This window comes from Panulirus ornatus, chromosome 47, assembly GCF_036320965.1.
Source record: "Panulirus ornatus isolate Po-2019 chromosome 47, ASM3632096v1, whole genome shotgun sequence".
In the NCBI taxonomy this organism is placed as follows: domain Eukaryota; kingdom Metazoa; phylum Arthropoda; class Malacostraca; order Decapoda; family Palinuridae; genus Panulirus; species Panulirus ornatus.
In genome coordinates, this window is record NC_092270.1 from 16,336,579 (window position 1) to 16,362,273 (window position 25,695).

The 25,695-nt window shown below is 39.1% G+C and overlaps 1 protein-coding gene across 4 annotated transcripts in view; it reads left to right on the forward strand.

Annotated features, from left to right (window-relative positions):
- LOC139763606 (uncharacterized) overlaps positions 1-23,777 on the forward strand; it is a 97,317-nt gene extending 73,540 nt beyond the window's left edge. For 3 of the 4 annotated variants that reach the window (XM_071689817.1, XM_071689816.1, XM_071689819.1), the window contains 2 exons: positions 15,058-15,136; positions 22,615-23,777. In XM_071689817.1, the coding sequence (XP_071545918.1) occupies positions 22,665-23,450 (786 nt within the window). In that variant the 5' untranslated portion in view covers positions 15,058-15,136; positions 22,615-22,664 and the 3' untranslated portion in view covers positions 23,451-23,777. Of the gene's footprint in view, positions 1-1,160; positions 1,404-15,057; positions 15,137-22,614 lie in introns of those variants that run through there. The other variant, XM_071689815.1, reaches the window with a different exon arrangement.
- The last annotated feature ends 1,918 nt before the right edge of the window (positions 23,778-25,695 follow it).

Sequence of the window (25,695 nt, forward strand, 5' to 3'; positions counted from 1 at the left end):
AGGTTTTTCCAGCTTCTTCACCCGTCAAGATGGACTCTACTTCTGCCACAATGTAATCAGTCTGCTCCAGGCGATCAGAATCGCATGGAATCCGAACAAATGGCGCCTCTATATTGACAGCTCATAAAGGAGCCTCAAAGCCGTGTTGCTCCATAATGGGAGCCAGTACCCGTCTCTTCCCCTGGCTCACTCGGTGTTCCCCTAAGAATACAAATGTCCAGACCATGTTAGACGCCTGGAAGTATGATGAGTACAGGTGGGAGGTCATCGCAGACTTCAAATGGTGGCATCCCAGATGGATCTCCAAGGCGGTTGTACCAAGTGTCCCAGCTGTCTTTGCCTTTGGGACACGAGAGACACCGTGGGACACTGCCACAGGCGGGACTGGCTACACTGGACCCAGTTCTGTGTGGAGGATGAACAACGCCAAGTGGGAGCCACTGGTGGACCCCAGGAAGGTCTTGATGTCACCACTGCACATAAAATTAGGTCTTATGGAACAATTTGTCACACCTCTAGATAAGGAGTCTGCAGCCTTCAAGTACCTCGAAGACTTCTTCCCTGAGGCAAAGGTCAGAGCCGGTGTCTTCCTGGAACCACAGAGAAAGAAGAAAACTTTGTGAGTTGGTTGAGGAAACTATGATCAAGTACTATAGCAAAATGGGGCTGCAGGATGTCCCTCAAAGTCCATATTCTTGACGTTCATCTTAATGAATTGAAGGATAACATGGAAGAGTATTTGGAAAAGCAAGGCCAGCTTTTCCACTAGGACATACCGGACTATGAACCATGGAACATGATGGCACATTTTATCTGGGGTCTGAGTCGTGAAAGTGACTTACTATACAACTATACACTCTTAAATCTCGAATAACTAATCACTTCTAAATTTTTTGTGATCACTTTTGTTTAACGTAAGTGTAAATACAAGTAAATTTTGATTCATATGTTGTTTTTCTGACTTTATGTGAATAAAAGTGCGCATATTAGCCCGTTGTCCAGTTGGACATAGGTAGATTTCAACATATCATTGTCACAAAAACAAAGTTTGAGGGAAACTGATTACCTTTTTCTCTACTTTTTACACATAAGCAATTAAGAATAACACTCACAACCAAAGATTGTGTTACACGGTGTCATTTTGCGATGACATTGAAAATGTACATGGGGAAAATCTCTATGTGGCCATTCACAATTTCGCCTCTGGTTCAGAAACAAGGAACTACAAGTGGATTATGAATTTAATGCTTCCAAGTCGCGAGATAATCTGAGACATGTTGAAGGTGTGTCATGGTGGTGGAGTGAAACTGGGTGAGGAGGTCAACGTCCTGGGCCTCACATGTGAGGGGGAAACTCACATATTCAGGCCGCAGCAACTGACACATGAAACCTGCGAGTCTGAGGTAGGATCAGCAACCTCTCTGTAGGATCTTACATTCACCTTGTAGGGAAATGTCATCCCCAGTTTCATTCACTGAATGCCATTTTAATTCGTGTAGAAAATGTCTAAGTTGGTTAGAGGAAGGAATTTCTGACATCGGGTTTCTGATTGACTTATTTTTTTTTTCGGTGGCGCTCTCCTTCCGTATGGGGCTCGATGATTCTGGTATTAAACTGTATTTAACAGAGTTGATTTAGAGGGATGCTGTATTGTGAGGTATAAGATCATTAATGTCTGAAAATTAAGTACCTGTAAAAGTGGGTAGGGCCTTGAAGTAGAGGGAAAATGTGAGTTAACGTCAAGAGATGCTGATCAGGAGACGACCCAGATGGGAAAGGATTCGACCTGGTCTGTCATGGCCATACCCTCCTCATTTATCCAGACTTGGGGTCGACATAGATGCAAGTGCTCCTCATGGTTGGGTTCAAATAACAGAATATGAATAAAGTACCACCAGAAAACCCAACTTTACCTACCTATTGTAACCTAACTTAGGTAGAGCATATATAACTTAATGTAACCAGGTAGTTGCCTGGATTAGTTGTGTGTGAGGCTGTAAATTTGATTATTGATTAGAAATATCATAATCAACGGAGAACATGATTTGCAACATTTTGTTTTAATTAACAGTATCAAATAAGGTGATATAGGTTATCTATATGTCAGGGAAAGTAAGTGTTAATTGATGTGAAAATAGGTAATACACTTGTAAAAAATAAATATAGCATATGAAGACCTCCCCTGACCTTAACTTGTAGCTGAAATAATAGAAATATACAAGGATTATGGTCACTTGCTGAGGATCGCATGGCCATGTTATTTTTTGACAGCTTAGGCATCTGAATGCCCAAAGCCAGGTACCCTTTTATTGACAAGCTCTCAGAGGAGGATGAATTGCTGGGTTAACTTTGCACCAGCTGTTGCAATGAGTATTCAGTCAAATGCAGACTCGACCAGGGGGCAGCCCTTAATGTGTCACAGTCAGGACCCTTGAACAAGACTACAATCCTTATGTACAGTGGTGCAGCTCTTGTGTAGGATGGCCTGGTCTTTGACCTGACGAGGGTTATGAATATTGGAGGAGTAAGTGATGTAAAAGATCTTCCATAGCAGATGAAAGTTGTAGAAATATACTAGCATTAATTTGGTTGGCTGCTAGGGAATGCATGGATTGGCTTCTTGGGAGAGGTTGGGTGTTGGCACGAATGGTTCATGGTCTCTAGCCTATTTGTTGATATATATAAGTAGTTGGTGTAATAATAAGTCATGGGTGTCTGAAATATTTTATGTAGAATATTGGAAATGATGAATCTTGACTGCTTGGGAGGATGGCAAGGTTTTCATGGGCTCTGATGGATTATTTACAAGTCACGCACAGTAATGAACTCTGCATTTTCCCTCATATTCTTCTTCTGGGGGAGGAATGGGATGTATTTAGGGAAGCAGTGATGGATTGCGCAAAAGATGCTTGTGGCATGAGAAGAGTGGGAGGTGGGTTGATTAGAAAGGGTAGTGAGTGGTGGGATGAAGAAGTAAGATTATTAGTGAAAGAGAAGAGAGAGGCATTTGGATGATTTTTGCAGGGAAAAAATGCAATTGAGTGGGAGATGTATAAAAGAAAGAGACAGGAGGTCAAGAGAAAGGTGCAAGAGGTGAAAAAGAGGGCAAATGAGAGTTGGAGTGAGAGAGTTTCATTAAATTTTAGGGAGAATAAAAAGATGTTCTGGAAGGAGGTAAATAAAGTGTGTAAGACAAGGGCGCAAATGGGAACTTCAGTGAAGGGCGCAAATGGGGAGGTGATAACAAGTAGTGGTGATGTGAGGAGATGGAGTGAGTATTTTGAAGGTTTGTTGGATGTTTGATGATAGAGTGGCAGATATAGGGTGTTTTGGTCGAGGTGGTGTGCAAAGTGAGAGGGTTAGGGAAAATGATTTGGTAAACAGAGAAGAGGTAGTAAAAGCTTTGCGGAAGATGAAAGCCGGCAAGGCAGCAGGTTTGGATGGTATTGCAGTGGAATTTATTAAAAAAGGGGGTGACTGTATTGTTGACTGGTTGGTAAGGTTATTTAATGTATGTATGACTCATGGTGAGGTGCCTGAGGATGGGCGGAATGCGTGCATAGTGCCATTGTACAAAGGCAAAGGGGATAAGAGTGAGTGCTCAAATTACAGAGGTATAAGTTTGTTGAGTATTCCTGGTAAATTATATGGGAGGGTATTGATTGAGAGGGTGAAGGCATGTACAGAGCATCAGATTGGGGAAGAGCAGTGTGGTTTCAGAAGTGGTACTCGAGGATGTGTGGATCAGGTGTTTGCTTTGAAGAATGTATGTGAGAAATACTTAGAAAAGCAAATGGATTTGTATGTAGCATTTATGGATCTAGAGAAGGCATATGACAGAGTTGATAGAGATGCTCTGTGGAAGGTATTAAGAATATATGGTGTGGGAGGCACGTTGTTAGAAGCAGTGAAAAGTTGTTATCGAGGATGTAAGGCATGCGTACGTGTAGGAAGAGAGGAAAGTGATTGGTTCTCAGTGAATGTAGGTTTGTGGCAGGGGTGTGTGATGGTTGTTTAATTTGTTTATGGATGGGGTTGTTAGGGAGGTGAATGCAAGAGTTTTGGAAAGAGGGGCAAGTATGAAGTCTGTTGTGGATGAGAGAGCTTGGGAAGTGAGTCAGTTGTTGTTTGCTGATGATACAGCGCTGGTGGCTGATTCATGTGAGAAACTGCAGAAGCTGGTGACTGAGTTTGGTAAAGTGTGTGAAAGAAGAAAGTTAAGAGTAAATGTGAATAAGAGCAAGGTTATTAGGTACAGTAGGGTTGAGGGTCAAGTCAATTGGGAGGTAAGTTTGAATGGAGAAAAACTGGAGGAAGTAAAGTGTTTTAGATATCTGGGAGTGGATCTGGCAGCGGATGGAACCATGGAAGCGGAAGTGAATCATAGGGTGGGGGAGGGGGCGAAAATCCTGGGAGCCTTGAAGAATGTGTGGAAGTCGAGAACATTATCTTGGAAAGCAAAAATGGGTATGTTTGAAGGAATAGTGGTTCCAACAATGTTGTATGGTTGCAAGGCGTGGGCTATGGATAGAGTTGTGCGCAGGAGGGTGGATGTGCTGGAAATGAGATGTTTGAGGACAATGTGTGGTGTGAGGTGGTTTGATCGCGTAAGTAATGTAAGGGTAAGAGAGATGTGTGGAAATAAAACGAGCGTGGTTGAGAGAGCAGAAGAGGTTGTTTTGAAATGGTTTGCGCACATGGAGAGAATGAGTGAGGAAAGATCGACCAAGAGGATATATGTGTCGGAGGTGGAGGGAACGAGGAGAAGTGGGAGACCAAATTGGAGGTGGAAAGATGGAGCGAAAAAGATTTTGAGTGATCGGTTCCTGAACATGCAGGAGGGTGAAAGGAGGGCAAGGAATAGAGTGAACTGGATCGATGTGGTATACCGGGGTTGACGTGCTGTCAGTGGATTGAATCAGGGCATGTGAAGCGTCTGGGGTAAACCATGGAAAGTTGTGTGGGGCCTGGATGTGGAAAGTGAGCTGTGGTTTCGGACATTATTGCGTGGCAGCTAGAGACTGAGTGTGAACGAATGGGGCCTTTGTTGTCTTTTCCTAGTGCTACCTCGCACACATGAGGGGGGAGGGGGAAGGTATTCCATGTGTGGCGAGGTGGCGATGGGAGTGAATGGAGGCAGACAGTGTGAATTGTGTGCTTGGGTATATATGTATGTGTCTGTGTATGTATATATATGTGTACATTGAGATGTATAGGTATGTATATTTGCGTGTGTGGACGTGTGTGTGTATACATTGTGTATGGGGGTGGGCTGGGCCATTTCTTTCGTCTGTTTCCTTGCGCTACCTCGCAAACGCGGGAGACAGCAACAAAGCAAAATAAATAAATAACAATTATCTCCTTGATTGATATGTTAGAATGAAATATGATGCTGCAGATTATTGTTTGTATCTTTTATATTCTCCAAACACATTGTAAAAGAGACTTACTCCCTCCAGGGCTAGTTTTGATGCATAGATAAGATTGATAGATTTGCAGAATAATGTATGGTAAGGCTCAGTGAGAAATGCATATCAAAGGACTTCTTACATATAAAATTAGCACTATATTATTAGAATGTTTTCATTGCAGTTAAGAATTGATTGTGGTTAGGGATATGAAGGTTTGGGGAAAATGTTAGATTACTTAATGCAAAGTAGGTGAAATGCTTGTAGAAATCAGTAGAACCTTACCTAACTTTATCCAACACTTGAGAGTTGTCTGAACATAAATCATTTTCAAAGTAAGCTATTCTATGAATTAAAACTAACCTTGAACATTGAGTAATTTTGTTTTTCACCATCACTATGATGTTTAGACAATAGAATAAAAGTTGTGGATGACAGTCTAATGCCTTGTATTTCTTCTATAGTATTTGATAAAATGGTCATGATGAGGATTACAAATATCAAAAAATGTGAAGATGATGAATGTAAAAGTAGGTGAAACACTTGTAAAGAAACCAAGTTTAGAAAATCTTACCTAAACACTCAAGTTGTTGAGATATATGAAGTCTCAATATTGCAGTCAAAAAGTACCTAGGGATACTGCACACCCATGATCAAGCATCATGTGCAGTTTGCAGATGACAGTCTGGGCAGTTATTTGCACCTTCACCCAACCTCCCCACATGCAACTTCTCCATTTGGTCTACTGCAGCACACCACAGTAATGTTAGCATATTTCTATGCTAAAAATTTGATGCAAGGTGAAGTTATCATTGATTTTTCTGTGAGTGCTTAACCCATTTTTGCATTAATTAATCCCACATTTTCCTGACACATGATACTCACCACTGTTGCTATATTTTACATGGGAGAATAAAGTATGATGCTTGAAATCACACTCCACAGCTTTTATTCAGCAGTATTAGTTTAACCTTACTTTACATATGTAGTACAAAATCATTCAATGTACAAAGCTAGTTTCGATGCATGGCTGAACTGGTAATGTACCTTAATTTTCAGTGATACAGTCAGTAAACAGGAGACATCCATAATTTCAGCATTTCACTTCAAAAATATGTAAACAAACATGACACGGTGGTTGATAGTGCCACTGTCTACCTACCAACAGTGTGATTGCATATTCAGCAGAGGGACAGTATGATATATTCTTGCTGCAAATGCCAGGTACTGTAGGAGATTGGGCAAGGTTTTTGTAAGTTCTTTCATGGGTACTTTATTTGTGGAACTTTTAATGTTAGGTAACCACATTTTCCTTGATTTTCATACCCCTCGTCTATTGTAGTAGGATAAAGGAAATTAATGCTTGAAATCAGTCAGTGCCTATTAAAATCTTTTTTACTAAATGGAAGGAGCTGATTGGTATGCATTTCTTCCAAGTTCCTAAGTTATATCTCTAGTTGCCATAAATTAGATTTTAAATCTTTATGGATTTTGAAGGTACCGGTATTAGTGCATTGATTACACTCATCAGGGTTGATTTTTGGAGAAATAGGATGATTTGGAGCATTAGTTTTTATGAAAATGAATAGGGTCACAATAAGGAAGGTAATAAAGATCTGGGAAAATATGGTCTTCAAACAGTTGAAGTTGGTAAGACATTTCTAGATCAACAAAACCCATGGAAACCCCACCTAACAATCCTTATTTGTCGTAAATTTTACTGCTTTTTTTAAAATGTAACTATGATACTTCATTGTGTACAGAATAGAGAAGTAACATTCCAGTTTACCACCACAATCTTTCATTTCTTTATGAAATTGGATGAAATTGGTATTGTTTTATTACTTATACTTAGGAGAGTTGATTTAGAAGGGTAGAGCTTGATGATAAATATGTGTCATTACCTTAAGTTCCTACAGAGTAAGCAATGCCTTGAAGCGGAAGGAAATTATTAGGAAAAAACAAAGATGATTAGTAATGTCACAGTAACCAGATAAAAAGAGAAAAAGCTAGGGCAACTTAACATAGCTAAACATAACCTGATAATATAATTAAACTGCTCCAGATGTAACCTAACCTAACCAAGTTAGTTTTAGCTAGGTGAAGTTAGATGGCAAAATTCTTGTTTCTTGCCACCTTATTTGTCAATATAAAAGGATGAAAATCATATGACTGTATTAGCGAAAGAAATGATGTACATGGGTTGAGATGATTTAGGAGTATATTTGTGTTTTATAGTTAAAGCAATGGTGGGAGTGGCTCTGAGGTGTAGGGAAAATATGCGGTTTATTACTAATTAGAAATCAACAAATGAGAACTTCACCGTGCAGCTATTATTTACCTCGTTTTTGGTTTTAGTTGTTAAAGCATTTGAAAAGTATGTTTTTATCTGCTTAGGTACATACTTGCTGGACGTTGTGCATGCTTCTTTAGACCAGAAAAATTATAATCATATACTTTAGTTGTTAGTAGTATTTTTGCAAGTGATCCTATAGAAGCTGTTGGAAATATGAAAAAATTGGCATAGTAGTTGGAGAAGAAAGATGTCTAGCACAACAAGCTCTTTCTTGACTCTTGTATATGTTTCCACTAGTGTTTAGGACTTTTATGAATCAAACTTCAAGAGCAGCAGTCTTTCACATATGTATGTCCAGTTGATAAAAAACTCTTTGTAGGATTGTCGCTCTTCTCTCTGCCTCTGCATCTGCTGACACATTCTTGATGGTATGAAAACTGATGAATGATATGAAATTGAAACTTCAGACTTGAGTATCATGATTTTGTAAGCTTCTTCAATTCTGTTTTCATACATCACAGCAGGCTAAATTACCACATTATTTTAAGATTGAAAATTTGCATTGCCATCTTGGTGGGTACACTCAAATCTAGTAGATACAGCTGAAGATTGTGAGCATTCAGATGGTAGGTAAGATTATTTCATATTTTAGTGAATATGTTGATGATTATTAAGTCATGCATTCGGAAAGAATCATCTGAAGAAAATTTTGTCGAAAAGATTTTTGAAGAATACGGTTTATCATTCACTGATCATAGTGAGAATGTTTTGAAGCAAAGGCGATCATGAGCATTTGGAGCTAGGTAAAACTTCAATCTCTTTCAGGTATTTTCTCTTATATTTGTCTTGAATATGTAGATGATTATTGATTTGTGTCAGGGAGGAACCTGCAGAAGGTAATTGTGTTAAAAAGCCATATGAAATATACATTTTACCCAATCATTCACCATTTCTAAATTGAATTCTTTGAGCTGATCATGAGTATTCCAAGATTTTCACATTTATTTTGCTAAATATGTTGATATCCCTGGGGATAGGGGAGAAAGAATACTTCCCACGCATTCCTCACGTGTCATAGAAGGCGACTAAAGGGGACGGGAGCAGGGGGCTAGAAACCCTCCCCTCCTTGTATTTTAACTTTCTAAAAGGGGAAACAGAAGAAGGAGTCACGCGGGTAGTGCTCATCCTCCTCGAAGGCTCAGATTGGGGTGTCTAAATGTGTGTGGATGTAACCAAGATGAGAAAAAGGAGAGATAGGTAGTATGTTTGAGGAAAGGAACCTGGATGTTTTGGCTCTGAGTGGAACGAAGCTCAAGGGTGAAGGGGAAGAGTGGTTTGGGAATGTCTTGGGAGTAAAGTCAGGGGTTAGTGAGAGGACAAGAGCAATGGAAGGAGTAGCACTACTCTTGAAACAGGAGTGGTGGGAGTATGTGATAGAGTGTAAGAAAGTAAACTCTAGACTGATATGGGTAAAACTGAAAGTTGATGGAGAGAGATGGGTGATTATTGGTGCATATGCACCTGGGCACGAGAAAAAAGATCATGAGAGGCAAGTGTTTTGGGAGCAGCTGAATGAGTGTCTTAGTGGTTTTGATGCACGAGACTGGGTTATAGTGATGGGTGATTTGAATGCAAAGGTGAGTAATGTGGCAGTTGAGGGAATAATTAGTATACATGGGGTGTTCAGTGTTGTAAATGGAAATGGCGAAGAGCTTGTAGATTTATGTGCCGAAAAAGGACTGGTGATTGGGAATACCTGGTTTAAAAAGGGAGATATACATAAGTATACATATGTAAGTAGGAGAGATGGCCAGAGAGCGTTATTGGATTACGTGTTAATTGATAGGCGCGCGAAAGAGAGACTTTTGTATGTTAATGTGCTGAGAGGTGCAACTGGAGGGATGTCTGATCATTATCTTGTGAAGCGAAGGTGAAGATTTGTAGAGGTTTTCAGAAAAGAAGAGAGAATGTTGGGATGAAGAGAGTAGTGAGAGCAAGTGAGCTTGGGAAGGAGCCTTGTGTGAGAAAGTACCAGGAGAGACTGAGATCAGAATGGAAAAAGGTGAGAACAAAGGAGGTAAGGGGAGTGGGGGAGGAATGGGATGTATTTAGGGAAGCAGTGATGGCCTGTGCAAAAGATGATTGTGGCATGAGAAGCGTGGGAGGTGGGCACATTAGAAAGGGTAGTGAGTGGTGGGATGAAGAAGTAAGATTATTAGTGAAAGAGAAGAGAGAGGCATTTGGACGATTTTTGCAGGGAAATAATGCAAATGACTGGGAGATGTATAAAAGAAAGAAGCAGGAGGTCAAAAGAAAGGTGCAAGAGGTGAAAAAGAGGGCAAATGAGAGTTGGGGTGAGAGAGTATCATTAAATTTTAGGGAGAATAAAAAGATGTTTTGGAAGGAGGTAAATAAAGTGCATAAGACAAGGGAACAAATGGGAACTTCAGTGAAGGGGGCTAATGGGGAGGTGATAACAAGTAGTGGTGATGTGAGAAGGATATGGAGTGAGTATTTTGACGGTTTGTTAAATGTTTTTGATGATAGAGTGGCAGATATAGGGTGTTTTGGTCGAGGTGGTGTGCAAAGTGAGAGGGTTAGGGAAAATGATTTGGTAAACAGAGAAGAGATAGTAAAAGCTTTGCGGAAGATGAAAGCCGGCAAGGCAGCGGGCTTGGATGGTATTGCAGTGGAATTTATTAAAAAAGGGGGTGACTGTATTGTTAACAGGTTGATAAGGTTATTTAATGTATGTATGATTTATGGTGAGGTGCCTTAAGATTGGCGGAATGCTTGCATAGTGCCATTGTACAAAGGCAAAGGGGACTTAGGTGAGTGCTCAAATTACAGAGGTATAAGTTTGTTGAGTATTCCTGGGAAATTTATGGGAGGGTATTGATTGAGAGGGTGAAGGCATGTACAGAGCATCAGATTGGGGAAGAGCATTGTGGTTTCCAAAGTGGTAGAGGATGTGTGGATCAGGTGTTTGCTTTGAAGAATGTATGTGAGAAATACTTAGAAAAGCAAATGGATTTGTATGTAGCATTTATTGATCTGGAGAAGGCATATGATAGAGTTGATAGAGATGCTCTGTGGAAGGTATTAAGAATATATGGTGTGGGAGGCAAGTTGTTAGAAGCAGTGAAAAGTTTTTATTGAGGATGTAAGGCATGTGTACGTGTAGGAAGAGAGGAAAGTGATTGGTTTTCATTGAATGTAGGTTTGCGGCATTGGTGTGTGATGTCTAAATGGTTGTTTAATTTGTTTATGGATGGGGTTGTTAGGGAGATGAATGCAAGTGTTTTGGAAAGAGGGGCAAGTATGCAGTCTGTTGTGGATGAGAGAGCTTGGGAAGTGAGTCAGTTGTTGTTCGCTAATGATACAGTGCTGTTGGCTGATTCATGTGAGAAACTGCAGAAGCTGGTGACTGAGTTTGGTAAAGTGTGTGAAAGAAGATAGTTGAGAGCAAATGTGAATAAGAGCAAGGTTATTAGGTACAGTAGGGTTGAGGGTCAAGTCAATTGGGAGGTAAGTTTGAATGGAGAAAAACTGGAGGAAGTAAAGTGTTTTAGATATCTTGGAGTGGATTTGGCAGTGGATGGAACCATGGAAGCGAATTGAATCATAGGGTGGGGGAGGGGGAGAAATTTCTGGGAGCCTTGAAGAATGTGTGGAAGTCAAGAACATTATCTCGGAAAGCAAAAATGGGTATATTTGAAGGAATAGTGGTTCCAACAATGTTATATGGTTGCAAGGCATGGGCTATGGATAGAGTTGTGCACAGGAGGGTGGATGTGCTGGAAATGAGATATTTGAGGACAATATGTGGTGTGAGGTGGTTTGATTAAGTAATAATAGGGTAAGAGAGATGTGTGGAAATAAAAAGAGCGTGGTTGAGAGAGCAGAAGAGGGTGTTTTGAAATGGTTTGGTCACATGGAGAGAATGAGTGAGGAAAGATTGACCAAGAGGATATATGTGTCAGAGGTGGAGGGAATGAGGAGAAGTGGGAGACCAAATTGCTGTCAATGGATTGTACCAGGGCATGTGAAGCATCTGGGGCAAACCGTGGAAAGATCTGCAGGGCCTGGATGTGGAAAGGGAGCTGTGGTTTTGGGCATTATTACATGACAGCTAGAGAATGAGTGTGAATGAATGTGGCTTTTGTTGTCTTTACCTAGCGCTACCTCGCACACATGAGGGGGGAGGGGGTTGTTATTTCATGTGTGGCGGGGTGGCAGTGGGAATGAATAAAGGCAGACAGTATGAATTATGTACATGTGTATATATGTATATGTCTGTGTGTGTATATATATGTATACGTTGAGATGTATAGGTATGTATATTTGCGTGTGTGGACGTGTATGTATATACATGTGTATATGGGTGGGTTGGGCCATTCTTTCGTCTGTTTCCTTGCACTACCTCGCTGAACACAGAAGACAGCGACAAAGCAAAATAAATAAATAAATAAAATGTTGATGGTTGTTAATTCTTGCATTAGGCAAAAACCTTCTGAAAAGACTTGAGAGAATGAAGTGAAAATACAATTTACTGTCATTCACTAATTACAATATGTTGAATGTTTTGAATTGAAAGAAACTGCAAGCAGTCTGGTGCTATGTAAGATTTTTACTATATTTTCCTGAATGTGTATATAATGATTGATTGAAGAATTAGGTAAGAATCTACTGGATCCAATTTTGTATAAATGTATGTGAAAAACACAAGTTACCAAAGATGATCATGAGTGTTCTGGAGCTAGGTAAGATTTCTCTTACATTTTTAAGAATATGTAGATGATAATTGATTCGTGCATTATGTAAGAACTTAGTGAATAGGCTTTTGCTGAGAATGTATGTGAAGAATACAATTTACCATATTATTTACTGATTACAAGGTGAATGTTTAGAACTGAATGTGGTTGCTAATGTTTGGGTGCTAGTTGAATTTTTTTCAAATGTTTTTGCAATTAGTTGATTATTGATTTATGCAGTAAGTAAGAATGCGTTTAACAGAATTGTGTGAAAGAAAAAACTTGAAAATACAATTTATCATGTCATTCACCATTTATTGATTGAATGTTTTGAACCAAAGGCAGTTATGAAGGGTCTGATCTTAATGGGTCCCATTGTTCATCCTACCTTAGGAGTTGGTTGATAAATCGGGTACTTGCATGGGCTAGGATATATATATATATATATATATATATATATATATATATATATATATATATATATATTCATGTCTGTCTAAATCTTTCATGCTCATTCCCTCTAGGAACTCCTACAATGGGTGGCAATGGCTAAAATCTACATAAATGATGAAGTCAAGTACTGTTTCTTAGCCTTTATACCTCACGCACAACAGGCTATTGGCAGAGGGCAACTCTAGCAGAGTGTTTTTAGAGACTCCTACCTAGTGTTCTTACTATTCTACCAAATGTGTCTACCTAATGTTCCTGTCTAATGTTTCAACCCTCTTCTTGTACCTAATACTCCCTTCTGTTGTTCCTGCTTACTACTTCAATCTGTTGCTCATACCATTTTGTCAGAAGGCAGGGCTAGCACATAGCACTTCCTGCAGGAAAATTTAGTTACAAAGAATAAGTTTTGTGAGTTAAGTGTTGTCAAGTGTTACTTGTGACAAAGGGAAATTGTATGTTTATGGACAGGATGCCAGTAACCCATGTGTGGGTTAGGCAGAAAGAAAAGATTGCTACCCGTGTAAGAGGATTACAACTTGTCAACTACTGAAGTGCTGGCTCACTATGCAGCGTCACTAACCATCCCAATACCCAAACAGGTAGTACCTGTAATAGAGCTCCCAGGTCAGTGGCTTCCTACCAGCTACTATGTACTTATGATGTTATTTATCATACTTTGTCGCTGTCTCCCGCGTTAGTGAGGAAGTGCAAGGAAACAGACGAAAGAATGGCCCAACCCACCCACATACACATGTATATACATACACGTCCACACACGCAGGTATACATACCTATACATCTCAACTTATACATATATATACACACACAGACATATACATATATGCACATGTACATAATTCATACTGTCTGCCCTTATTCATTCCCATCGCCACCCTGCCACTCATGAAATGAAAACCCCTTCCCCCCGCATGTGCGCGAGGTAGCCCTAGGAAAAGACAACAAAGGCCACATTCGTTCACACTCAGTCTCTAGCTGTCATGTATAATGCAACGAAACCACAGCTCCCTTTCCACATCCAGGCCCCACTTTCCATGGTTTACCTCAGATGCTTCACATGCCCTGGTTCACTGAGAGCACGTCGACCCTGATATACCACATCGTTCCAATTCACTCTATTCCTTGCACACCTTACACCCTCCTGCATGTTCAAGCCCTGATCACTCAAAATCTTTTTCACTCCATCTTTCCACCTCCAGTTTGGTCTCCCACTTCTCCCCGTTCCCTCCACCTCTGACACATATATCCTCTTTGTCAATCTTTCCTCACTCATTCTCTCCATGTGACCAAACCATTTCAAAACACCCTCTTCTGCTCTCTCAACCACACTCTTTTTATTACCACTCATCTCTCTTACCCTTTCATTACTTACTTGATCAAATCACCTCACACCACATATTGTCCTCAGACATCTCATTTCCAGCACATCCACCATCCTCCGCACAACTCTATCTATAGCCCATGCCTTGCAACCATATAACATTGTTGGAACCACTACTCCTTCAAACATACCCATTTTTGCTTTCCAAGATAACGTTCTCGACTTCCACACATTTTTCAGTGCTCCCAGAACTTTTGCCCCCTCCCCACCCTATGATTCACTTCCGCTTCCATGGTTCCATCTGCTGCCAAATCCACTCCCAGATATCTAAAACACTTCACTTCCTCCAGTTTATATATATAGCAAAACGAGATGGCCTTGATTAGGTCATTAAGTTGCCTGAGGCATCTAGGCAAACATAAAAAGAAATTAACATATTTACACGGACAGAACTTTTTTCTCAAGAAAAATGAATGTCTTATCAGAAATGTTAACATTAATGCTATAGAAGATGTTTCTTTTACTTCAAAAAAGTCTACAATAGTGGGTGTGTACATATGGCATCAAGCAGAGGTGATGTATGTGCACTCTGTATGATGTGTGGGTGACTGAGATGCATGATATTTATCCAGCAATGGCCAGTAGCATCTCCTGAATCCCGTATAGGTACTTCCCAGAGGCAGGCAATTGAAACAATGGCAAGAAAAATTAATGCATGCACAGTAGTTGTCTACATTCATGTCTGTTGATGTGTACCACAGTTTAAGGGTTGATTATAATGATACTTTATAATGTAGATTTTTTTTTCAGACAATGAATGGGATTGGATCTTAGCTGGTAGCTCTCTACTCTCACAACCTAGACAACACCTCTGCCAGCCTGTGGACAGGTAAGGTTGATATAGTGTATATCCCATGGTATGTGTCTGGACGATTACTTTTTTCTCAAAGTCTCTAGAGAAGTTAGCCCCACTTAGCTACAGGGTTATGCTCTTGGAGATCTGTCTTCCGTGACCCATTGCCAGACAAATTATTGAAACCCATGTTATAAGAGGATCATGTTCCTGATGAAAATTTTCATAATCTAACTGTTATATATGGACTGTGCCTGAAACAGCTTACTATCAATATGCCACACATCTTATCATGATCTGATTTAGATGATATGTAATTAGAATTTAATTAAAGATTTACTGAAAAAGGTTGTTATATGGGCTTATGCAGCTGCTAAAGTTGAAACAAATGGAGTGAGGGTTAGGGTAAGGTAGAATGAAGTGCGTTGGTCTTGCCTATGTCACCTCATGAATTATCTGATTCAGTAATTGTCACAGGTAATGCTGATAAAGTTTAAATGATACTTGCCAAAGAACATAGTGGGAAGGGGCTTATGATGCTGCTGAAAAGTGATTCAGTAGAGTAAGGGTTACTGTGAGGTGGAGGGAGATGTATTGAGCTTGTCTACATCACCCTCTGAATTACCAGATTCAGCAATTGCTGCCTTTTCATAGGTAATGCGGAGGAAGTTTAAAAATATGTTAATAAGGTCTTCAGAGGCTGCTGGTGTGGGATGGAATGGAGTGACTTTCTGTCTTTATCACCCTTTATCTACTTCATCAACTGTTGCCAGATCACAGATAATGCAGGTTTCACTTAGCCCTTCTTAGTCCAGGGATTTTTTGAATGAAACACTAGCAATGGCTTACGTACACTTAGAAATCTCCTTCATCATTCTCTCCAAGTAGAAGCATTAGGTAGTGTTTGGTGACATTAATCATTGGAGCACACTTGTGTTTTTAAGATACAATTAGAAAATGATAATGAAAAAATTACATCTTGAATGTTTCTTTATTGAAAGAATTCTTCATTAACATGGTAATTTATAAAACAGTAATTCTTGTAAATCTGTTGTTGCTGTGAGGTATCATTGTCATTTTGATGTATTATACCTTATTCTTCAGTATTATTGTGAAAAGTTACTATATGATTGGTTGCTAAATAGGAAACCCAGGTTTTAGAGATCATTATGTAATAGTCAGAAAAACCCATGATGTACATTAGTGATATTTATTCTTGAAGAAAAGGCATGTAAACATAAACAAATCTATGATGAAAATAACAATTGCATTTCCATTGTGGTTAAGGAAGAAGTGAGACATGGTCTACTCTGGGACTGTGAGTTTCTAATGATGGCTGATTTTAACAGAGGAGAGATAGAATGGGGAGACTTATTAACATGCATGAGGAGAATGATAGGGATTACATAATATAATTCAGAATGTGTGAAGGAAAATTTCTTCAGTAATGCAGAAATAGAAAACATCATATATGATACTGTAGGAGAAAAATGTGATTGAATTTAAGTACGTAGTCAATGGAGAAAATAAAGATGAGACACCAGACCCCATGTTGGAGATTAAAGGTAGGTAAATATATAGAGCTGAACAGTTCCTGCAGAAATATTAAGGTTATGTAACTTCTTATTGTGATAGGCTTTATGAAACCTGTGATGAGATTTTTATATGAGTATCAAAGGCAGGGAGTGAAAAAAGGTCAGAAAAGAAGATACATCATTGATAGGTGTCTACAAATTAAAGAAAATAGACACATTGAGAAGATATGGATAGCTCAATGCCTAAGCTGCATTTAACATGTGTCAGTGAGAAGAGAGATAAGTAGAATTATTAAGGATGAACAGAAAAATTTAGAAAAAAATAGCAAATGAGTTGATATCCAGAATTATTCCATGAGTTTTTCAAGAGCATATTGTCTCGTCATCTATGTTTTATCATTATCACTCTTACAGAAAATAAGCTGACAAGGACTCTGTAGGAAGTATTGCTTTAGATGAAGGGGAAATAAGTAAGAAACTAAGTTCAAGAGTATATTCTTGGTAGAGGACTAATGAGATATAATGGATAAGAGGCCTTGAAAAGCACTAAGATCATTAGACAATGTAAGTAGGCTCTTGAAGGCTTTCAATCAAGATAAGATTCATGGACATGAAGTTTTGTGATAAGTATGCAAGGACAGTGCAGACACATCTGATGCAACATTTGAAATATTATTCAGAAAGTTGTTGCAAGAGGGATTTGTCTTAGTATTGTTGAAGAGGATATGTCATAATTCTTTTGAAAATATGGTGGTCTGTAAAGTTGCTCTACTGCCAGTCATAGTAGCTGCAGTGTCATATGAAATACTTCTGTTTATTTGTTAACTGCAAACATTTTTCTGTCTCATTTTTTAGCATTTGGAGTATAACATTCCTGGTATGGTGTCTTTCTTAGCTTGCAGCACCATTTCTTCAGGAGCGCTGAATTGCATTGACTCTGCTTACAGAAATTGATTACCAAGGAGTATCTTTTATACTTTTTTTTTCTTTTTTTAGAGAGCTCATGAAAATGCTTCAAAACTTTGCACAGCATTTGATTAAACTTTTCTCAGTCCTCAGAGAGCTCATCATTGATATAATTTTGTACAAGATGTTGGTGTTTTCAATTTATTATAACAAAAAATGAAAATGTCAACCACATCTCTGATATATTAAAAAAATTTCAACTGCAATTTTTCTTTTTCTTTGCTAAGGCAAACTTTATAACCAGTACATACAATATTTGTGTCCTCTACCTTTTTTGTTTGTAAAGAGTGTTTATGAGGCACAGGAAGATATTCATTCAGTATTTCAGCCTTATCCATTCATGTTTGATGTGTAGTTTTCATATTTCTTGTGTTTTAATAAGTAAAGTCCTTTTAGAATGTAGACTGTAAGAGCATACAGTTATTCAAGATGTATCAAGCAAACAGAGCTTCTTTTCAGTCTTATAAAGAATTATTCATTTGTCAAAAAGTACAGCACTCATGATTCAACTTTGCACTTTTTAACCTATACCATTCTTTGAAAAACATATGCAAAGGTATTGAATTATTTCACTACCAGCATTCTCTAGTACATTACTTAGTGCATACCAAAGAATGTAGTGAGGCCCTCCAGTTCTGTTTCTGTACCCCTTGTCAACACACAGATGTCTTCATTTGTGGCAGTGAATAGATAATTATGTACTAAACAAGAGGATTTAAGAAATTATTATTCTCATGAGGAAATTCAGTATGAGCAAAGTTTTAACTTTCAGCCTCAGCAGGTTGGTTTCCCATATTTATATGAAAGATTACCATTGTAAATGAACTGTTATAAATGAATTGGTATAAATGAAGATTGTTTTTTCTCTTAAAGAGGGGTATGGTTCCCAGTCAGTAATGAAGTTCATTTCAAGAAGAGTTTGTATTAACTTTAAATGGCCATGCTACTGACAGGGTAAGAAAGGAATTCAGAAGGCATAGATGGGTATAGTAGAATTAGAAGGTATAAATGGGAATCAAAGAAAATTAGAAGGTACAGAAGGGTATCAAAGAACATTAGGATGCATAGATAGTTGTCAAAGAGCATTAGAGGGTAAAGAAGGTTATCAAAGAACTTCAGAGGGTACAAAAGAGTGTCAAAGAACATGAGAAGGCATAGATTGGTATAAAGGAACATTAGATAAAGAAAGGCATCAAAGAATACTCAAAGGCAAAGACGGGTATTAAAGAACATTAGAAGATACAGGCTGTGAATGGCATTAGATAAAAATCATGAATACTATATTATACTTAATAATACATTCTCCTTTTCTGCACAAGGAGAGGCTGACACTAGGTTAATGTACAGACGTTCAGGGTTGCTTGAGAAGAGGGAAGTGTAGGGTCAAGGTAGCAGCAGATTAATGTAAAGAGGGTAGCTAAGATGGGCAAACAAGGTACTGCAGTAGGCAATCAATAGTCAAGGATTGAGCATGTTTGCTGGCAGGGGCACTGGAGGTGCTACCATCTCTGAGGACAGAGGAGGCTACCTGGTAGGCATACTGGGGTTGTTAGCATCTTTGGGGACTGGAGAGGATAACTGGCAGCTGTTCGAGTGTGAAAGGAGAAAGGTGACAGTAAAGGTGAATAAAAGCAAGGTTATTTAGGTTTAGCAGGGCTGGGAGACATGTTAGTTTTTGGAAGTGAGTTTGAGAAAATTTGGAAGAAATAAAGTGTTGTACATAGCTGGGAGTGGATTTGGCTGCATATAGTACCATGGAAGCAGAAGTGAATCATGGGATGGGTGAGGGGGAGCTTCTTGGAGCAATGAGGAATGTGTGGAAAGATAGGTCTTTATCAGTTAGAGCAAAAACGAATATGCTTGAAGGTGAAGTTGGCCCAGTAAAGTTCCATGGATGCAAGGCATGTGCTATAGATGAGGATGTGCAGAGGAGGATGGATGGGTTGGAAGTGAAATGTTTGAGAACAATATGTGTTTTGAGGTGGCTGGATTGAATAAGTAATAAAAGAGTAATGGAGAGGTGTGGTGGGAGAAGAGTGTGGTTAAGAGACCTGAAGTTGGTGTTTACATTTGATTTGGACATATGGGGAGTATAAATGAGGAGAGGTTGACAAAAATAATATATTTGACAAGAGTGGGGGAGAACAGAAAGGAGACCAAATTGGGAATGAAAGGAAGGAATGAAAAAGATTCTGAGTGATCAGGGCTTAAACATGTAAGAGGGTGAAAGGCATGTGTAGGATAGAGTGAATTGGAATGATGTGGTATTCAAGGGTCAGTGTGATTGCAGTGAACTGAACCAGGGTTTGTGAAGCAGATTGGGGAAACCATGGAAAGGTATGTGGGTCCTGGTTGTGGATAGGTTGCTGTGGTTTCAGTGCATTGCACATAAGAGCTAAAGAATGAATGTGAGCAAACACCTATTCCTGGAGCTACCTCACTAATGTAGGAAACAGTAGACAAGTATGAAAGAAAAGAAGGAAGATATATCTGTGCTGGAGATTTCAATGTACACCCCAAGGATTGATTCGGCTCTAATTGAGATACTCCTGATGGAGCTGAGGCCTTTTCTTTTTCTTTCCTTAACAATCTGAAAAATTTAATTAAACACCTTAACTGAGTTACTGACAGCACAACCACTGTTTTGACACACTTGACCTCTGAACCCTCCTACTATTCATACACCATTTCTTTCCCCTTAGGGTCCTCTTACCACATTATTATTTCTGTTAATTCCGATTAGACTTGCCCATCCTCTATCCCTCGCTTAAAATACCAAATGTAACAGTTTGGGAGGGTTTAACGGTTATCCCTGTGCAACTTCTGTGTAGACATTCTCTGGAATAGGTACTGCCTCTCTAGATGGAATACCTCACATTGTGCTAAATGCATAGCAGAGGTTATCTTGGCTGGGATGGTGTCCTACATCCCATCTTCTTTCAAGTCTTTTTCTCGTCAGTTGTAGTATGATTGATTGCTCCTGCTCTGATAAATCTTGCATCTGTGACAGTACATACCAGACCATGAAACCCTTCCTTTCCCCTGAAACCCATTCTGCTTTTATTTCTACTTGGAATAATTGCAAAGCTGTTCTTCAAAGAGCCAAGTGCACTTTCATAAAGAAAGAGAAGTGTGCTGACTTGACTTCTACTGACAAAACCTTTTGGTTCGTAACCAAAAGTATCTCCAACAATTTCTGTCATTCATCCTTTGCTGCTTTTTCTGACATGATCAATCTGTCACTTTGTATTTCTCAAACTCAGCTTTGGAAGATTCAGCTCCTAATCCTCCATCCCCATCTCCTTCCACTGAACCTGCAACATTTATATTCTCCTCATGCAGGGTCTTCCAGGTATTCTCTCAGCTTCAGGTGGACAAGGCATGTGTCTCAGATTGCACACCTCATTAGTTCCAGGGAGTGTGCCTCCGGGCTAGCATAAATCATTGCTAGCCTCTTTCACCTCTGTCTAAAAACCCCTCCAACTATTGTTCCATAGCTCTCACTTCTGCTATCTCCAAAGTCTTTGAAACTCTTACCGTCTCAGACACCTAGAATCCAATTGCCTTCTTTCAGATTACCAGTATGGACTTTGTAAAGGTATGTCTAGTGGTGATCTTGTGTCCTATGTGACACCTTTGGTCCTTCTCTCAAAGGGATTTTGGTAGATTTTTTGTCATAGCCTCAACATCTCCAGAGCATTTGACAGAGTGTGGCTGAAGATTTTGCTTTCTAAACTATCTTCCTTTGGTTTCACTTTTCTCTCTTCTCCAATGCTTAGTTTCTTCTGGCTGTTTTAGGAAAGTAGTTAACATTGGACCAGCTTTCCCTTCCTGTCCTATCACTAGTGGTGCTCCTTAGGGTCCTCTTGTATTGCGTACTCTTTCCTTTCTTGATAAATGATCTATATCTTGTACCTCAAAACCCATTCAATCTTATGCTGGTACTTACTCCATCTCACTTTTTCTACCCTCCTCCTCTTAATATTTGTTCTCTTTCTAGTACTGATCTTATTTTCTCTCCCATTTTGGACCTGTGTAGCATTTTAGAGTGGGGAAGCAGTAACCTTGTAAGATTTGATAGTGCTAAAATGCAATTTCTCCACATAGCTCCTTCTAAGAATCATTTGTTTTCCTCTTTTTAACTTCAAAACACCACAGTTCAACCTTGTAATAAAATAAACATGCTGAGCATAACCATATCCTCTACTCTGCCAAGGAAACACCATATAATCACCATTACAAAGTCTTCTTCCCAAAAGCTGGGAGTGTTATATAAGTACCGCAATTATTTTTCTGGTGAGCAGCTCTTTAACATTTACAAGGGTTTTGTTTACCCAAGTAAGGAATACTTTTTACACGTCTGAAGTGGCTCATTTTTCACCTCTCTGCTAACAAGAGTGGTATCATAAGCCTTCCACCTCATTAATTCTTCTGGCATCACCTCTTTTCAACCTTTCTTTTCTGTACAATGTTGTTGCTTTCTGTCTATTCTATTGATAGCATTTTGGTCATTGTTCTCATGAGTTGTCTGCTTGTGTCCCAGCCCCCAAGGTTGGATCTGTAGCATGCATTTGTCTGCTACCTCCTACATTTTCTGTATGGAGTCTGGCCACTTAAGGATTGGCTGTAATGATACCTCCTTCCCTGGAACAACTAAGCTGTGGAAATCTTTCTTTTTTCTTTCCCTCTTCAAATTACTTTTTTCCTTTTAGAGTCTGGTCTACAAACACTTGTGGAAACCTGATTCATTTCTACTATCTTTTACCGTTTTCTTTCACCTGAGATGTCCATGATTAGGCATGATATTCCAGTGCCATGTTGGTGACTATAAAAAAGAATATGCTGTGAACATTTTAGCTGCTGCTGAAAGTGGTGTATTCCTCAGAATTCCAAACTTAATCATCATTATTCCAGTGACATCAGTGGGTTTGATGTGACTGATGTATTCAGTGGTTCAGAGTTTGAAATGTAACATGTTAAAAACACCTTCTAAAGACAGCTCTCTTGTTTCAGATACTGAGTGAGATTGCATCTCAAGATTGAGAATAGAGCAGAAACTGACAATGTCTAGTGGTGAGGAAAAGTTTCCACATGAGGAATGGAGGAAATTATATTCACAGGAGGATCATCTTCAGAAGCATATGCTCATGCAGAATGGTCAGAAAGAAATTGGCTGTACTGAAAGTGAGAAACTGTTTTCACATAGGAGAAATCTTAAGCATATCCACATGCAGAGTAAAGTAGGAAATTTAAGGTTTGTGAAAAAAATTACATGTGATGAATGTGGCAAACTGTTTCTGCGGAAAGGTGATCTTCAGCAACATACTCTTTTGCACAGTGGGGTGAAAAAGTTTAGGTGTGAAGAATGTGGAAAACATTTTTCATATAAGAATGTTCTTAAAAGACATTTGCTTGTGCACAGTGGTGTGAAAAAGTATGCATGTGATGAATGTGGGAAACTGTTTTTGCAAAAAAGTCATCTTCAGAGACACTTGTTAGTGCACAATAGTGTGAAAAAGTTCGGATGTGATGAATGTGAGAAACAATTTTCACGTAAAAGTAGTCTTAAAGCACATTTGCTTGTGCACATTGGTATAAAAAAGTTTGGATGTGATGAATGTGGGAAATTGTTTTTACAGAAAACTCATCTTCAACAACATTTGCTTATGCACAGTGGAGTGAAAAACTTTGGATGCGATGAATGTGGGAAATTATTTTTGCGGAAAAGTGATCTTCAGCAACATTTGCTCGTGCATAATGGCGTGAAAAAGTTTGGATGTGATGAATGTGGAAAACTGTTTTTACGGAAAGGTGATCTTAAAAAACATTTACTTGTGCATGGTGTGTGATTTTTTAAAGAATTTTTTTGTGAAAATTTGTTGTCACAAAGTTTGGATGTTATGAATGTGGAAACTTTTTGCAGGAAAATGACCTTTTGTAACATATGGTCAAGTGCAGTTTGGATGTGATCAGCATGAGAGGCTGTTTTTGTGATAGGATGATCTCATGAGACATGTGTTTGTCCTCTTGGGTGTAAAAATTTTGGGATGTGATGTGTAATATATTAATAGTATTTACTTGATATTTTTATATAGCACTTGAAGTTTACCCTTTTATATATGGATCCCAATTGTACCCTGAACTGACGCTTCCCTTAATAAACAGCATTCAGGCTACTCCTGCGATATTATTATCCCACAATCTAGACACTATATGATAAATGTGGTTAACTGTTTGTGAAGAGGTGAACCTCAAACACTCTTTTGCATGTAGGAAATTACATTTAAGACCACAAGTGGCCAGTTAAATGCAGAAAACTTTTAAGAAAATAAACTCAGAAATGTGTGGATGCAACCAAATGAGAAGAGTGGAGAGACTGGTAGTATGTTTGAGGAAAGCACCATGGATGCCCAAACTCTGAGTGAAACTAAGCACAAGGGTTAAGGAAAAGAATGGTTTGGGAATGTAATGAAGGTAAAGTCAGGGGTTGATCTGAAGGCAATGTTAAGGAAGATGTAGTACTACTGCTGAAGCAGGAGGTGTGAGAGTTTGTGGAAGGGTGTAAGGAAGTGAGCTCCAGACATATGGGTAAACATGAGAGTAGATTGCATTCTATATTTTAATTCATTTATTTTGCTTTGTCGCTGTCTCCTGCGTTAGTGAGGTAGTGCAGGGAAACAGACGAAAGAACGGCCCAACCCACCCACATACACATGTATATACATACACATCCACACATGCAAATATACATACCTATACATCTCAGCGTATACATATATATACACACACAGACATATACATATATACAAATGTACATAATTCATACTGTCTGCCCTTATTCATTCCCATCGCCACCTCGCCACACATGAAATAACAACCCCCTCCCCCCTCATGTGTGCGAGGTAGCGCTAGGAAAAGACAACAAAGGCCACATTCGTTCACACTCAGTCTCTATATGTCATGTAATAATGCACCGAAACACAATAGATTGCAATAGATATGTAATTATTAGCGCTTTTGCACCTGACCATGAGAGGAAAGATCTTGAGAAGCAAGTGTTTTAGGAGCAGCAGAGTGAGTGTGTCAGCCGTTTTAGTGCAAGAGACTGGATATGAACAATAAGTGATTTAAATTGCAAAGGTGAGTAACATGGCAGTTGAGTATATAATTGGGAGCATGGGGTATTCAGTAAGGTGAATGAAAATGGTGAAGAGCTAGTGGGGTTATGTGATGAAAAAGGACTGGTGATTGGGAATACTGGTTTAAAAAGAGGGACATACATGAGTATATGTATGAATAGGACAGTTAGTTGACATTAATGGGTTACTTACGAATTGATTAGTGTGCAAAAGAGAGACACTTGGAGATGTGTGTGCTGAGAGGGGAAACTGATGGGATGTTTGATCACTACCTGGTGAAGGTGAAGGTGAAGAGTTGCAAAGGTGTCCAGAAAAGAGGAAATGATAAGTGTGAATAGGGTGGCGAAAGTTAGCGAGCTTGGAAGAACCACATGAATGAAGAAATATCAGGAAAAACTGAGTGTGAAATGGCAAAAGCTAAGCGTACATGAAGCTAGGGGAGTGGGTGGGGAATGAGAGGTATTTAGGGAAGCATTGCTAGCATGTGTAAGAGAAGTGTGTGGTATGAGTTAGGTGGGAAATGAACACGTGAGAAAGGGGTAATAAAGAATGGTGAGAAAATAAAGTAAGGTTGCAAATGAACGAGAAAAAAAGAGGTTATGGGCAGTTCTTATATGGAGGGAGTGCAAATAATTAGATGTACCAAAGAAAGTGGCAGGAAGTGAACAGGAAGGTGCAAGGGTTGAAAAGGAGGGGAAATGAGTTGGGGTGAGCAAGTTAATTCAGAAAGATAATGAAAAAATGTTTTGGAAGAAGGAAAATAATGTGAGATACAAGAGAACAGATGGGAACATCACTGAAGAGGGCAAATAAAAGACTGGAAATAGTGATGAGGAGAGGAGACTGAGTGGGCTGGGAGGCATGCGAAGTAAGAAAGTCATGAAAAATAGGTTGGTGAAGAGAAAAGAGGCAGTAAAATCCTAGTGTATTGCAGTTGAATTTCACACTGCCTCAA